General features: G+C 53.8%; 1 protein-coding gene across 1 annotated transcript; it reads left to right on the top strand.

Annotated features, from left to right (window-relative positions):
- The first annotated feature begins 7,168 nt into the window (after positions 1-7,168).
- On the top strand, positions 7,169-13,704 carry ATP1B2 (ATPase Na+/K+ transporting subunit beta 2). The gene is made up of 7 exons (XM_072821327.1): positions 7,169-7,890; positions 9,659-9,787; positions 10,148-10,252; positions 10,347-10,552; positions 10,787-10,843; positions 11,638-11,736; positions 11,857-13,704. Exons 1-7 carry the CDS (start codon positions 7,779-7,781, stop codon positions 12,019-12,021), a joined length of 873 nt encoding a protein of 290 aa, XP_072677428.1. The 5' UTR covers positions 7,169-7,778; the 3' UTR covers positions 12,022-13,704.

The raw sequence follows: 13,704 nt of genomic DNA, 5'->3' as shown, positions 1-13,704 counted from the left end.
GCTGGGAGAAAAGAAAAAAGGAGTCCTAGCAGAGGAAGAAGCAGTCTGCATCTCTTCCAGTCTTGGTCTACTTGCAGCATTCCTAGATGAATTCATCTCTACTCCATTAAACAAAGAGCTGGTTTAGGCTGGTCCCAGCTGGGAGAAACAGAGTCAGGAATATCTCTGCCCTCAAAGAATATGGTAACTCAGCCCTCAGCCCCCCAGACCTCTGCAGAATCCCAGGGTACTAGGGGCACCCTCCTGTCTCAGCCCCTAGCTTCCTGGGAAAACTTCAAACCCTCTCTAGGGCTGTTAACCCATCCCCCATCTCCAGAACCCATAGGGATCTCCGCCTCCTGGCTTCTTAAAATGATTTTTCTCCCAGTCACCCCAGCAACAGGGTGAGTCACTCATTGGCCCTGCTGTCCCCTTCTGCAGGGATCAGCCAGGACCTAAATGACCCCTGGATGAGGAGGCTCCAGGAGAGGCTCTGGGGTGGAAGAAACAAAGCCTAGGCTTCTCCTTGGACCCTCCCAATCTTGAGGTTGCTGGTCTACCGATGCTTCCAGCAGGTGGAGTGTTGTGGAGAGTCCTCAACATGGTCAGGAAGCCCAGATTCAACTCCCTGAGCAATGTTTGGGGTCTGCCTGGGCCATGGATATGTCCATTCAGCGGGTATTTACTGAGAACCTACTGTGTACCAGGCACTATTTTAGACACTGACAATGCATTGATGAAAAAGAAACAATCTCTGTTCTTCTTCTTTTTTTTTTTAATTAATTAATTTATTTGAGAGAGAGAGAGAGAGAGAAAGAGAGAGAAGGAGAGAGAGCACCAGGCAGGGAGGGCAGAGGGAGAGGGAGAAACTCCAGCAGATTCCATGCTCAGCACAGAGCCCCAGAAGGGGCTCTCAATCCCACAACCCTGAGATCACAGACCCAAGCCAAAACCAATAATTGGAGGCTTAAACCAACTGTGCCACCCAGGTGCCCCCACCATCCCCGGTCCTATGGAGCTCCCAGGATGGGGGCAGGGCAGACAGGCCATAAACAAAAAAAGTAAGTAAGCAAGATCATTTCAGGTAGTGCTTGGTGCTCTAAAGGGAATAAGATCCTGTAACGTCACAGAGGACAGTAGTAGATGGGCAGCCTTGGCCAGGTGGTCAGGGATGGTCTCTCTATGGTGGTGTCACTTGAGCAAAGACCTGAATAATGAAAAGAAACCAGTCTCGTGGGCGCCTCAGGTGTGAGCCAGCGGGGAGGATTAAAGGACCCTAAACACTAGGGTCCCCATCAAGGGGTGGTTCTGAGCAGCAATGTCCTGAACTTTTGTCCTTGAGGATTCTCCCAGGGGCTGGCCCTTCCCTCCTCCCCACACCCCACCCTGTCCAGGGCACCACACTCCCAACCTCTTTCCCCAGTCTGCCCTAGATTTCAGGATTCCTGATTACCATCCAGAGCTGTCTACACTCTTTCATTAAGACTGACTTTGCTCTGATGCAGAGGCTGCCAGGCCCCCACCAAGGGCACCTTCAGTGCCTGCCCAGTGTCCCCTGGCTCTCCCACACCCCTACAACCTTTCCGGAGCTTGGCAGCATAACCTGCATCTTCCAGGCCTGGTCTACCTACTCACTCCACCCTGCATGCTCTCTCTTCCCTCCCTCCTTCCCCTTCTCCCTCCTTCTCCTTTCCCTGCTTTTAACCAGAGAGTATTGGCTGTTGACAGTATGCCAGGCATACTGTAATATATACTGTATTGGGTAGTCCAGAGGGATTCCAAAGATGAATAAGGTGCACCCTGGTCCTGGAGAGCCAGAGTCTTGGGAGGGAAGTAGAAAGACGTGTAAAATGCTTTCATGGGAATGCCTGGGTTGCTCAGCAGTTGAGTGATTGCCTTCGGCTCAGGTAGTGATCCTGGAGACTCAGGATCTAGTCCCACATCAGTCTCCCTGCATGGAGCCTGCTTCTCCCTCTGCCTGTGTATCTGCCTCTCTCTCTCTGTGTCTCTCATGAATAAACAAATAAAAAATTTTTAAAAAGTAAAAAATAAAATGCTTTCATAAAGATCCCCATGAAGTGGCTGCAAAGTTCTACCAAGGATCATCAAAGAGGTCAACTATTGAATGTATGAACCTGAAGAAATGCCTAGGTCTCTCTTTTTTTTTTTTAATTTTTATTTCTTTATGATAGTCACACACACAGAGAGAGAGAGAGAGAGAGGCAGAGACATAGGCAGAGGGAGAAGCAGGCTCCATGCACCAGGAGCCCGACATGGGATTCGATCCCGGGTCTCCAGGATCACGCCTTGGGGCAAAGGCAGGCGCTAAACCGCTGCGCCACCCAGGGATCCCATGCCTAGGTCTCTTGACCCTTCACTTTCCCCATCTACAAAATGGGGAAATGACTCTACTTGTAGGCCTGCTGTGAGCTGCTGATGAGTCATGTGGGCCCAAGGCCTTGCCAGCACTGAGTTCGGCCTTGTAGGAAGTGTTCAGTATATGAGAGATGTTGCTTCTGTTGTCACCATGAACCTCATGCACAGTTCTTTTTTTTTTTTTTTTAAGATTTAAGTTACTTTATTTTATTTTTTTTTTATTTTTATTTATTTATGATAGTCACACACAGAGAGAGAGAGAGAGAGAGAGGCGCAGAGACATAGGCAGAGGGAGAAGCAGGCTCCATCCCGACGTGGGATTCGATCCCAGGTCTCCAGGATCATGCCCTGGGCCAAAGGCAGGCGCCAAACTTCTGTGCCACCCAGGGATCCCTCATGCACAGTTCTTGAAATAGAAGTTGGAGCCTGGGATCCCTGGGTGGCGCAGTGGTTTGGCGCCTGCCTTTGGCCCAGGGCGCGATCCTGGAGACCTGGGATCTAATCCCACGTCGGGCTCCCCGTGCATGGAGCCTGCTTCTCCCTCTGCCTGTGTCTCTGCCTCTCTCTCTCTGTGTGTGACTATCATAAATAAACTTAAAAAAAAAAAAAAAGAAGTTGGAGCCTGCCGGGTGTAAAAGACAAAGAAGGTGGTGTGATGCGGCTGACCAGGGGCAAGCTGCGACCAGATGAAGGCAGACATCCTCATCTGAGCCATCCCAAGGAGGCTTCCTTGGGCCTGGTGGTGAGAGGCCCTGTATGTCCTCCTGAGGAGTTGGGGGGCTTGGTCAGGTCAGTGGCAGGACATCTATGTTCCTCCCCCCCCCTTTTTTTTAATTGTGGCAAAATATACATAACATACATCCTTTTTTTAGAAAAAAAAGATTTATTTTATTTATTTGAGAGAGAGAGAGAGAGAGAGAGCGCACTCAAGAGCTCTACAGGGGGAAAGGGCAGAGGGAGAGAGAAACACAAGCAGACTCTGAGCTGAGCGTGGAGCCCGAGTTGGGGCTTAATCTCCTAACCCTGAGATCATGACCTGAGATGAAGCCAAGAGTCAGATGCTCAACCAACTTCATCCCTCCCAGGCACCCCCAATTTACCATCTTTGTAAACAAATTTTTTTTTTAATTTGACCCTGATGGACTAAAATGTACCATCTTAACTATTTGTATGGCTCAGTGGGATTACGTTTTTCAGTTTTGGGCAACTCTCCCCACCATCCATCTCTGGAACTCTTCATCTTGCAAAAGCGAAACTCTGTGCCCATTAAATGATAGCCCTCCTGCCAACATGCCCATATCTGTGTGTTGGAGTTATCTTCTTTCCTTGTTCTTGTCTCTGAAAAGACTCATCTTGTTGGGACCCAGATAGCTGAATCCCTGGGATTTGGGGTGGTGGAGAGGAGGATCAAGGAACACAGACTTCATGATAGCCTCTGGATATGGGAAAGAGGGTGTGGGAGTTCTTGTTCCCTTCCTTCTTCCTGGAGATGCTGGTGGGAAGGCTGGGTTCCAGGAAGAGGTTGGAGGTTTGTGATGGCTCTTTGAGCCCCATTCCTTCCTTAGCTTATTTCCCTCTGAATACCAGTGCTGCACTTAGTAGCGTATTCCCTCGTACCTGTAGGAGAAGAAGACGTGCATGGGAGCAACAGGTAGCTCGGCCTCACCCCAAAAATACATTATTTTTCAAGGGACCGGTGTACAGGACAGAGACTGAGCCAGCAGTCTGGAGGCTATCCCCACCCCTGTATTTGCCAGGGCATGTGGTTTGAGGGTACGATCCAGGCCTCATCTCTCCAGATGGAGCCTGGCTCATTTCTATGCTGTTTGCCTGATAGCCTCCCTGAGGTTTCTAGCAGAAGGGGCCATTCCATGTTGAAGTGCAATTCAGTAATCAGACTTTATCTTCCAGAGCTCTGTGGGTTGCTTGGGCATAGGATGACATATATGAAGGCTAAGGCCAAGGCCTGTTCTAGAAATGCTTGCAGTCTGATTGAAAAGATAAAATACACCACAGAGGTTTTCAGTCCAGTTACTTAAGATGAAAACTGAGACATTAGGCTTGATTTCTCTCTGTCACCCCCATTATTCATGTGATGGTACTTCCAACGTAAATCCTGAACCTATCCTCTTGTCTCCACCCTCAAACCTGCTACACTGGTCCAGAGCACCCATGTCTCCTGCACTGGCTCCTGCAAAGCCCTCTCAACTGGTCTCCTTGCTTCCCGTGGTCCTCTTTCCACATGGCAGCCATGGTGATTTTCATGAAATTTAATCGTATCACTCCCCTGCTTAACACCCTAGAATTGCTTCTACAATAATTGGATTAAAATCCAAACTACTCCCTTTGACCTGTATGATTTGGCTTCTGCCTACCTCTCAGATCTCTTGTTGAACCAATCTTACCTCCCTTCTTCCTTCATCGAAGCCCAGCTTTTGCATTACACTTTCCTCCTTCTGGAAGGAAGAGTCTTCTTCTACAGGTCCCCATGGGTCCTTTGAGTTACTTGGGTCTCACGCTGACCCTTAGCTCTTTGGTAAGGCCCTCCCGGACCATCCAGGGGTTCTCTGGCACCTCACCCTGTTTTATTTCTTCTGCATAATATTATAATGCACTGCTTTATTTGTTTGCTTGTTTTTGTTATTTATTGAAATGGGAATCCCGGGACCAGAACAGTGCCTGGCTCTAAGTAAATGGTCATTAGCTACGCATTGAATGAATGAATGGGAGTTGGGGCTGGACTCTGAAGGGTGGGCTGTCTTCCAGGATGAGGGAATGAAATGGACAAAGGTGTGAAGTCAGGAGTAAGCACAGCCTGTCCTGGGAGTGGCCGGCTCAGCTCCAGCAGAGGACTTGACTAGTCGGGTCCTAGAGGGAAAGGAGGTTGGGGACACGGGCTGGGTCTAGATTGTGGAGTGCTCCGAAGAACAGACAAAAGAATCAGGACTCCGTCCTGCAGGGTAACAGGAAGCCATTGAAGATCTTTGAGCTGAGGAGTGGCCTAATTAAAACTGTATCTTGAGAAAATTAATCCAGAGCCTGCTGCAGAAGAGACCGAAGCAGAGCCAGCTGTATAATTTGCAGGACACAGTGCAAGAATGAAGATGTGGAATCCCTTGTTCAAAACGCAGGGGGGAAAGTGCCATTCAAGGCATTGAAAGAGAAAAGGCTTTCCTTTTCTTCTGGTGTTCTTGTCTCAAATTCTCACGAGGTTTTATTATTTAATGTTGTTCGAAATAAAGAAAAATTAACATTTATCTACCTTCAGGTTTCTGATGAGCACAGAAGGACTGAAAGGAAAAGGAATTGTGGGCAGCTCAGAGTTCTCCTTCCTCCCATGTCACCGTGGTCAGCAGAAGTGGTCTGCTGAGTCAGGAAGTAGCTTGCGCACCTGAAAAAGAATAGAATAAGATGCTTCAACCACCCATGTCTTCTAGAAGGCCACTCATTCCCTTCTTTCCGTGTTCCAAGCAACACCTGCTTCCAACATAAAGCGTGGCCTCTCAGCTATTAGCACTCCGCTTATTCAGGTGTATGCCTAAAATGCTCAGCTTTCTTCCCTTTGAATCTGGCCCAGCCCCCACGTGTGGTGGGTCTGCTGGAGTTCTGTGCCCATGGAGCCTCACAAATGGCAGGGTACAAGTATCTCCTCTGCGCACACACACTCCACTGTCCCGTTCAACTTCACTTACAAATGACAAGTTCAAAGATAAAATGAAGAGTTACAAGATGGTGATAGCAGAGCACTAAACCGAGCACAAGGCCATTCTGAGCACCAGCCTCATTGAGCAGATCCCAAGTCCCTGAAGCTGGGCTGGGGGAGAGAATTTAAAGAGGAGGGTGATAGAACAGGCATCGTTAAGGACTAGAGCCAAGGATAGGAGGTGAGAGTTGAAAGAAGAAACATCTCTCCAAGGAAAAGTGACAAGATTTGAGATAAAAAGTGACAGATAATGATTCTTAAGCCGTGGTCTCTAGAGGCTCCGGTAGCCCTCCTACTAGACTGTGGGTCTCTTGAGCTCCAGGAGAATCATGACTTTGCATCCCCAGGGCTAGAGTTGTGCAAGGTCTCTTGTAGATACTCAATAAATGCTCCTGGACTCAAGTGGGTAAATGGGGAAGGGGGAGTTCAGACATGGGGGATTGGGGGGACACACAATACCTGAGCAGACCTGTGTCCAGGGCTGGGGTCTCAGGGCCATGCTAGGGCCCAGGAATGTGATGTTGGGAAGGGCTTTGCCCAGAGGGTGGGTGGGGACATGAGGAAGCCCCTGAATTCCGAGAGGACCAGGGGCTGGGGAAGTGGAGAAGGAGGTGTTGTGGGGGCTGGTAGCTGCTCCCCCAAGGAGAATTTCCCTCCGGTAGTGACGTCTGTCCTTCTCTGTGTGGTCTGGTCCAGCATCCTGGCAGGTGTCTTCTGTTTGTCTTGGTCTCTGGCTCTTTCTCCATTCTTCTCGCATTTGGCCCTGTCCATCTCCAGATCTTAGTTTCCAATGGCCGGCCTGGGGCCCCTTCTCGGCAGAGATCGGCTTCCCTCTCCGGCTCCCTATCTCTCCGGGGTTATCTTTCCCTCCGCTCCGCCCCGACACGCCCTCCATCCGCTCCGTCCATCTGATCCCGTCCAGTACCTGGGGCGGGGGGAGGGGAGAGACCTCCGTGTCCTAAAGAGGCGGCAGGGGGGCGGACCCAATCCCTTTCTCCATATTTGCATATGCATGAGGTCGCCCGGGCCAGCGGCGAGGAGGCGGGGCTTCTGGGGGTGGGAAGGGGGCGGACACCCCCACAGCCGCGGAGTATAAAGACTGCGCGCAGCGACCGCTGGCCCCGCACTGCTGAGGAGCGGAGCCTCCGCCTGGGGGGCCCCCATCCCTGGCCGTCCCCCAATTGCGCGTCCCTACCCCACCCCCGCGGCCCAGCCACCGCTGGTGTGGCGGTCTCCGCTTGGCGGAAGGGCCTTGAGCGGTGCCCCGGCCCTTTCCACAGCCTCTTTGCATCTCGGATTTAGGGGCAGCCCCCTCCCCCACCCCTCCCTGGCCTCCTTGCCCCCCTATTTTTTCTGCGTTTCGCTCGGGTTTTGCAGCCGTCTATTTTTGCATCCGTTTTCATTTTGTTTCTAGAAGGTTTGGGGGGGTGAGGCTGCAACGCACCCCTTCCCCTTTCAAACTCCCCTGCTCTGACGGTCCCCCTTTTCATCGCAGCTGGGGGGCCTAGGAGCCGTGCATCCTACGCCGCGCTGCCAGCAGCCTGCAGCGCGTGGCGGTGCACCCCGGAATTTGCAGCAGCTGCCTATCTGAGGAGGGTCTCCCTCGCCCCCGCTGCCTTTGCTCCCCGCGCGTTCCTGAGCGTGAGGGGGCCTTTGCGCGCCGCACCCCAGCTTCTCCGCAGCTCCCCGCCCCGCGCGGGACTCGCCCCCCGCCGCCAAGATGGTCATCCAGAAGGAGAAGAAGAGCTGCGGGCAGGTGGTTGAGGAGTGGAAGGAGTTCGTGTGGAACCCGAGGACGCACCAGTTCATGGGCCGCACCGGGACCAGTTGGGGTACGCAGGGCCCGCTGCGCGAGGGGCGGGGCGGGGGTCCGCCGGGCGACGCCCGGGGGGCACTGGGTCCCGCGGGCTCGGCCCCGGCTCCCGCCCCGGGTCCCCGGCGTCCGGCCCCCCTGCCGGGCTCTCGCCTGGGAGGGGGCCCAATCGCCGGTCTAATCTCCCTGGCCGGCCGCTGCGGAGGCGGAGAAAGTAGGTCACCGCCGCCTGTCCGCCCCCCGCCGAGCCCCCTCGCCCGGGGGTCGCGGGCTGTGCGCGCGTGTCCGCACCGCGGCGCTCGCGCTCCCTCTCCGGGCAGGTCCGCTCCGCACGGGCGCCCCCCCACCCCCCACGTCCTCAGAAAAGCGCCCCTTCACTCCCTCTGGCTCTCACTAGCTAGCCAAGCCCGTCTATTTTTAGCTCGTGCCCATCCCCTGGACCCTGGGAACATTCATGAGGGGGCGGGTCTTGGAGAGGTTGGGGGTGTGTGTGTGGGGGGGCTCTTCACAGCGGAAGTTGTCAGTATTCCACTGCTGAGCGTTCTCAGCTTTCTGTGGCTGCTTTGTGGGTGGGGGGCTGGCAGGGAGGGGTGGTCCGGGGAGGTTGTGGAGGTTGCATGCTTCGGGCTCGGGCTCGGATGTCGCAAGGCGCAGGGAGGAGTAGATACCAGTGGTGGTGAGAAGCGTGCATCCTCCGGCAGAGCGTGTCTGTGGGCTTGCCGTGGCTCCGGGCGCCTTCCCAGCCCATAGAGGGACTCAGGCGGTGTGGAGGGAGTGGTTGGTCTCTAGTCGATAGTCTGGTGCTGGGCTTGAGTGCGGGAGAAGGGTGCCATTTTTCCAAAAATAATTGTTAAACTGGGGATTCGAAGCAATTGAATTTGCATTTCATCCACACTGACTGCATGCTGTTCCCATCAGCACCCCCTAACTGGGGGCCCTTGAGGCGGGTCCAGTGTCCTCCTTGCCTTATGGGACCTGGAAGTCCAGCCCCTGGGATTGGCGGGGTCCCTGACTGCTGGGGGGCAGTCTGGGGAAGCTTCATGGGGAAGGTGTCTTCTAAGATGGAAAGACTGAAGGTCCGGGGTGGTGGAAACAGCAGGGGCTTACATGTCAGGCCCAGCAAGGACCTGCTCTCCACGGGAAGTGCTCTCCACCTCTGCTTTGTGGGTGCTGTGCGTGAACTGGGGGTGGGGTGGCTGTTGAAGGTTCTGGGCAGCTCTGAGAGATGTGGTAGGTGGGCAGGAACTGCGTCCAAGCTTTGACTTCCATGGGTGCCAGGGGAGAGGAGAATTTGCTATTTGAGTGTGAGGGTCCACACTCCTGGGGTGTGTGTGAGAGTTTAGTCATGAGTGGTGGCCAGTGTCAGCTTAAAGTCATCACGCTGGACAGCTTTAAGGACCAGTACTGATGTAGCAGTAGCAGATGTTGGGCCTTCTCAGGGCCATGAATGGTTCGAGAAGTTGGGAACATAATTTGATGCAAAATGACTGTGGCCTATACTTGGGGTTGTCCCAGCAACGAGAATTTAGGCCTCTTGTGGCCTCCACAAGGTTGGGCTTCACTATGCCCTAGGACCGGAGGGGGCTGGGAGCCGTGGCTGGAAGCCAGACACAACTGCCTATTTCCAGCTTGTCTCATTTTGCTCCCAGGGGGAAGGCTCTAAGATGTCCCCAAGACTCTGTGACCCGTCCGGGTTTTGAATCTCTGAGGGGGAAAAGGGTGTGTGGGGACAGATGTAGTCATCACAGGGGACCTGGAACCCCCTGACTCCATTTCCTCCTCCCTAGCCTTCATCCTCCTCTTCTACCTCGTCTTCTATGGCTTCCTCACGGCTATGTTCACCCTCACCATGTGGGTCATGCTGCAGACCGTGTCTGACCATACCCCCAAGTATCAGGACCGGCTGGCCACACCGGGTGAGTGATGCGGCTCCCCACCAGCCTTTAACTGCTCCTGTGCTGCCAAGCCTCCCCCCAAAATAACTCATGGTTCACAGAGACTTGGTTCTGATGACCCAATGACCACATGCAGGGAAGTGCTTGGAGTCTGCCTTTCTTCTCATTTCCTGTACCTGAGACCTTTGTGATCTGGGAAGGTGCTAGATCTTCCTCCTGTGAAGACAATCTCACATCTTTACCCCATCCACCCATCATCCTGCAGCAGCTCCTTATTTCTGTCGTCTTTCCTCAGTGTGTGGTCCATACATATATATCCATTTGTGTATGTGTGTGTATGTATATATATATATTCTCCGCCCCTGCCCATGTTGGCTACAGGCTTGATGATTCGCCCCAAGACCGAGAATCTCGATGTCATTGTCAATGTCAGTGACACTGAAAGCTGGGACCAGCATGTTCAGAAGCTGAACAAGTTCTTGGAGCGTGAGTGTGGCCGCGTAGGAGCTTGGGCTGGGGACTGGGGGACCCTGGGAGCAGGATAGCCGGTCTGTGACTCTCCCCACGCCCACCTCCTTAGCTTACAACGATTCCATCCAAGCCCAAAAGAATGATGTCTGCCGCCCTGGACGCTATTATGAACAGCCAGATAATGGAGTTCTCAACTACCCAAAGCGTGCCTGCCAGTTCAACCGGACCCAGCTGGGGGACTGCTCCGGCATTGGGGACCCCACCCACTATGGGTACAGCACGGGGCAGCCCTGTGTCTTCATCAAGATGAACCGGGTATGTGTGATCTTGGTCACCAGGGAGAACGCAGGAAGTGGGCTGGGGCCACCCTCTGCTGGCAGTTGCTTTCTTTCCCCAATGGGCATTCGAGAGATTTTGGGATGTTTGAGTGGCTGGGACAACAAGAGAGATGGGGCCTTTGGAGGCTGAGATCCGTGGAGGGAAGGCTGAACGCATGTGTCCTTTCCATCTTCTTTCTCTGGCTCCTCACCCTCTCTCTCCTCCCTCCAGGTCATCAACTTCTATGCAGGAGCAAATCAGAGCATGAATGTTACCTGTGTGGGGAAGGTGAGTTCGTCGAGCCTTGTCCACCTGCCCACCTGTTGCCCTTCATGGTTTCCACCTGATTCACTTATCTCTCCGTGTCTTCTCTTCTCTCAGAGGCCCCGTCACTATAGGGACAAGGGGGTAAGAGTGGGTGCCAATGTGGCTCAAACGCCAAGGGGCTCCCACCCCCTTGCTTCTCTCTAGGATGCAGGAACCTGCTTTTGTGTAGATGGATAGACACCCACCTCTCTGACTCCACCCAAGCCTGGGCCCCCGGCTTCTAGCCCCAGCCCTTCCATCTTCTCATCTAGTTCCTGATGACTGTGGCTTCTGCTCACCCTCCCGGTTCTTTCTAGGTGTCTGGTAGTTAGCACCATCTGCCACCACTCACTGTCCTTGGACCCCGCCTCTCTCCGCTCTAGAAAGTCTCTCTCCTTCTTCACTCACACTGCCTCCACCCTCCCCTTCCTACTGAGCCTTGATTCATTTCTCTGTTCTCTCTTGGCTCTGCTCCAGAAACTGATTCCTGAGACCAGGGTAAGAACGTGGTGTGGGGACTGCAGTGGGCCGCTTCAACGTCATTAGCACCCTTCAGGACTTCCCAGTCTGATGAAGGAGACAGGATGCCCCCTCCTGCGTTTAGGCAAACACACACACACACACACACACACACAGAGAGGCTCACAGCCCAAGGGAAACAGATCCAAGACAGAAATTATTTGGGGGCAAAGGAAAAATGGAGGGAAGTCTAGAGAGCTCTTGGGTTCTTGGCATCCCTAACGTGCTCTCCCCCTCCCCTCCTTGTGCCCCCACAGCGAGATGAAGATGCTGAGAATCTTGGCAACTTTGTCATGTTCCCTGCCAATGGCAACATCGACCTCATGTACTTCCCCTACTATGGCAAAAGGTTCCACGTAAGTCCCGTGGGAGGCCCCCACTGATGCCTCCCCGGGGGAGGGGGGGTGGAACGGGGTCCTTGGGGAGGACACTGAGTTGCCATGGGCCTGGACCTCTGCCTTCCTCCTCTGGCCCAGGTGAACTACACGCAGCCCCTGGTGGCTGTGAAGTTCCTGAACGTGACCCCCAATGTGGAGGTGAATGTGGAGTGCCGAATCAATGCCGCCAACATCGCCACAGATGATGAGCGAGACAAGTTCGCTGGCCGTGTGGCCTTCAAACTCCGCATCAACAAAACCTGAGGCCCCTTCTTCCCGCCCCCCCCCCACCTCTTTCCTATGGATGCTTCTGGAATGTCCCTGACCCTGCCTGATCCCTCCCTCACCCACCCCAAAGGTATTTTTTATAACAGAGCTATGACTTGTTTGAGCCTCACGCCCTTTTGTTCTGTACCTGTGAACCCAGCCTGATGGCCCTTGCTAGTCCCTGCCTTCAGCCCCCGACCTCTCCCGGTTCTGGCTGGGTCAGGGCAGGAGACCGGTCCCAGGGCGGCCCCAGTCAGGAACTGTTCTGGTTCTGCTCTAGCTGTGCGTGGGCTGTCTCCTCCCCTCCCATCCCCAGAGATGCCTGCCCGCTCCCCTTCACACCCGCCACCCTTCACACCCACCCCTTCACCCCTTCACACCTGCCCACCTTCACACCTTCACACCTTCACACCTTCCCACCTGCCTACCATCTTACCTTCACACCTGCCCCCTTCAACCTTTACACCTTCCCACCTTCAACCTTCACACCTGCCCACTTTCACACCTGCCCACTTTCACACCTTCTCACCACACCCACCCCCTTCACACCTGCCTTCACACTCATCCACCCCCCACAACACACACATTCTGTTCACACCAGCTTGCAGACACTCCATTCACCTTTCTCTGTCCCTCCCACACTTTCTGCCTCATCCACACAGTCACTTGTCTCCGTGGGTTTTGACTTTTCCGGCTCCTCTGGCAGCGGCGATGGTGGTGGTGGCGGTGGCAGGTCTGTCCCCACCTCCCCTCCATCCCCATTCCCTCCTCTGGAAAGACAGCTGTTTGTCATCAAGGACCAGGTGGTTCCGTGGCCTTTTCCCTGTTTTCTGGGACATCTGTCTTCTCACCCTTTGGTGACAGCGTGCGCTGGGAAGGAGGGTTGGGAAGAGGAGTCCCTGTTGGCTCTTCTGGAATATTCTCCTGTCACCCAAATAGGCAGTCCTCAGAGGGATGGGGTTGACCTAGGCTGAATATGCCTTTGTGTTTGCCGATGGCTCACTTCTCCCTGTTTGTTTTCCCAGAATATCCTTCAAATTCCACTTCCCCGGAGCCCTGGGGGAGGGGCAGCCTTTTTGGATGGGTCCCCAGTGGCCACCTTGGAAACGTCAGCTGGCTGTGGGACTATTTCACCTCCTTTCCCCCACCGCCCCCAGGCCCAGAGCTACCCCCACCATCCTCTCTCTGGCTTCTCTGAGCACATTATCAACTAATCACTAACTCCTTCCTCCTCCTCCTCTTCCTCCTCCTCCTCCTCTGCATGACAGCCTGAACATTGCAAATAGCCCCTCTGTCTAAGGCTCTGAATTTCTTGCCCCCCCCCATCTCCTTCAGGCCCCTCGGCATTTTTAAACGTCCCCATAGTGCCCATAGAACATTCCATGAGGGGCCTCTGGTGTTCTTGAGCGATAGTGCCCTTCATTCCGCCCTCTCTAACTGTCCATTTCTTTTCTGACACTGCACCCTCCACACCCCACCCTCAGATGGACCCTTCCCTTCTTCCCTCTCGCTGGATCTGAGTCTCTTCCCTTCGGGTCCCCATGTTCTCCTGCATTCCCCCCTCACCCCAGTGGTCTCTCTCTGCAGTTATTTAATGCCTGTGTCAGATCTACTGTAAAAAGAGGATAAAGTACAATAAAATGAGAGCAATTATATATATAAATATATATCATACACGGA

This window comes from Canis lupus, chromosome 3, assembly GCF_048164855.1.
Source record: "Canis lupus baileyi chromosome 3, mCanLup2.hap1, whole genome shotgun sequence".
Classification (NCBI taxonomy): Eukaryota; Metazoa; Chordata; class Mammalia; order Carnivora; family Canidae; genus Canis; species Canis lupus.
This window is presented reverse-complemented; position numbering and strand designations above follow the sequence as displayed.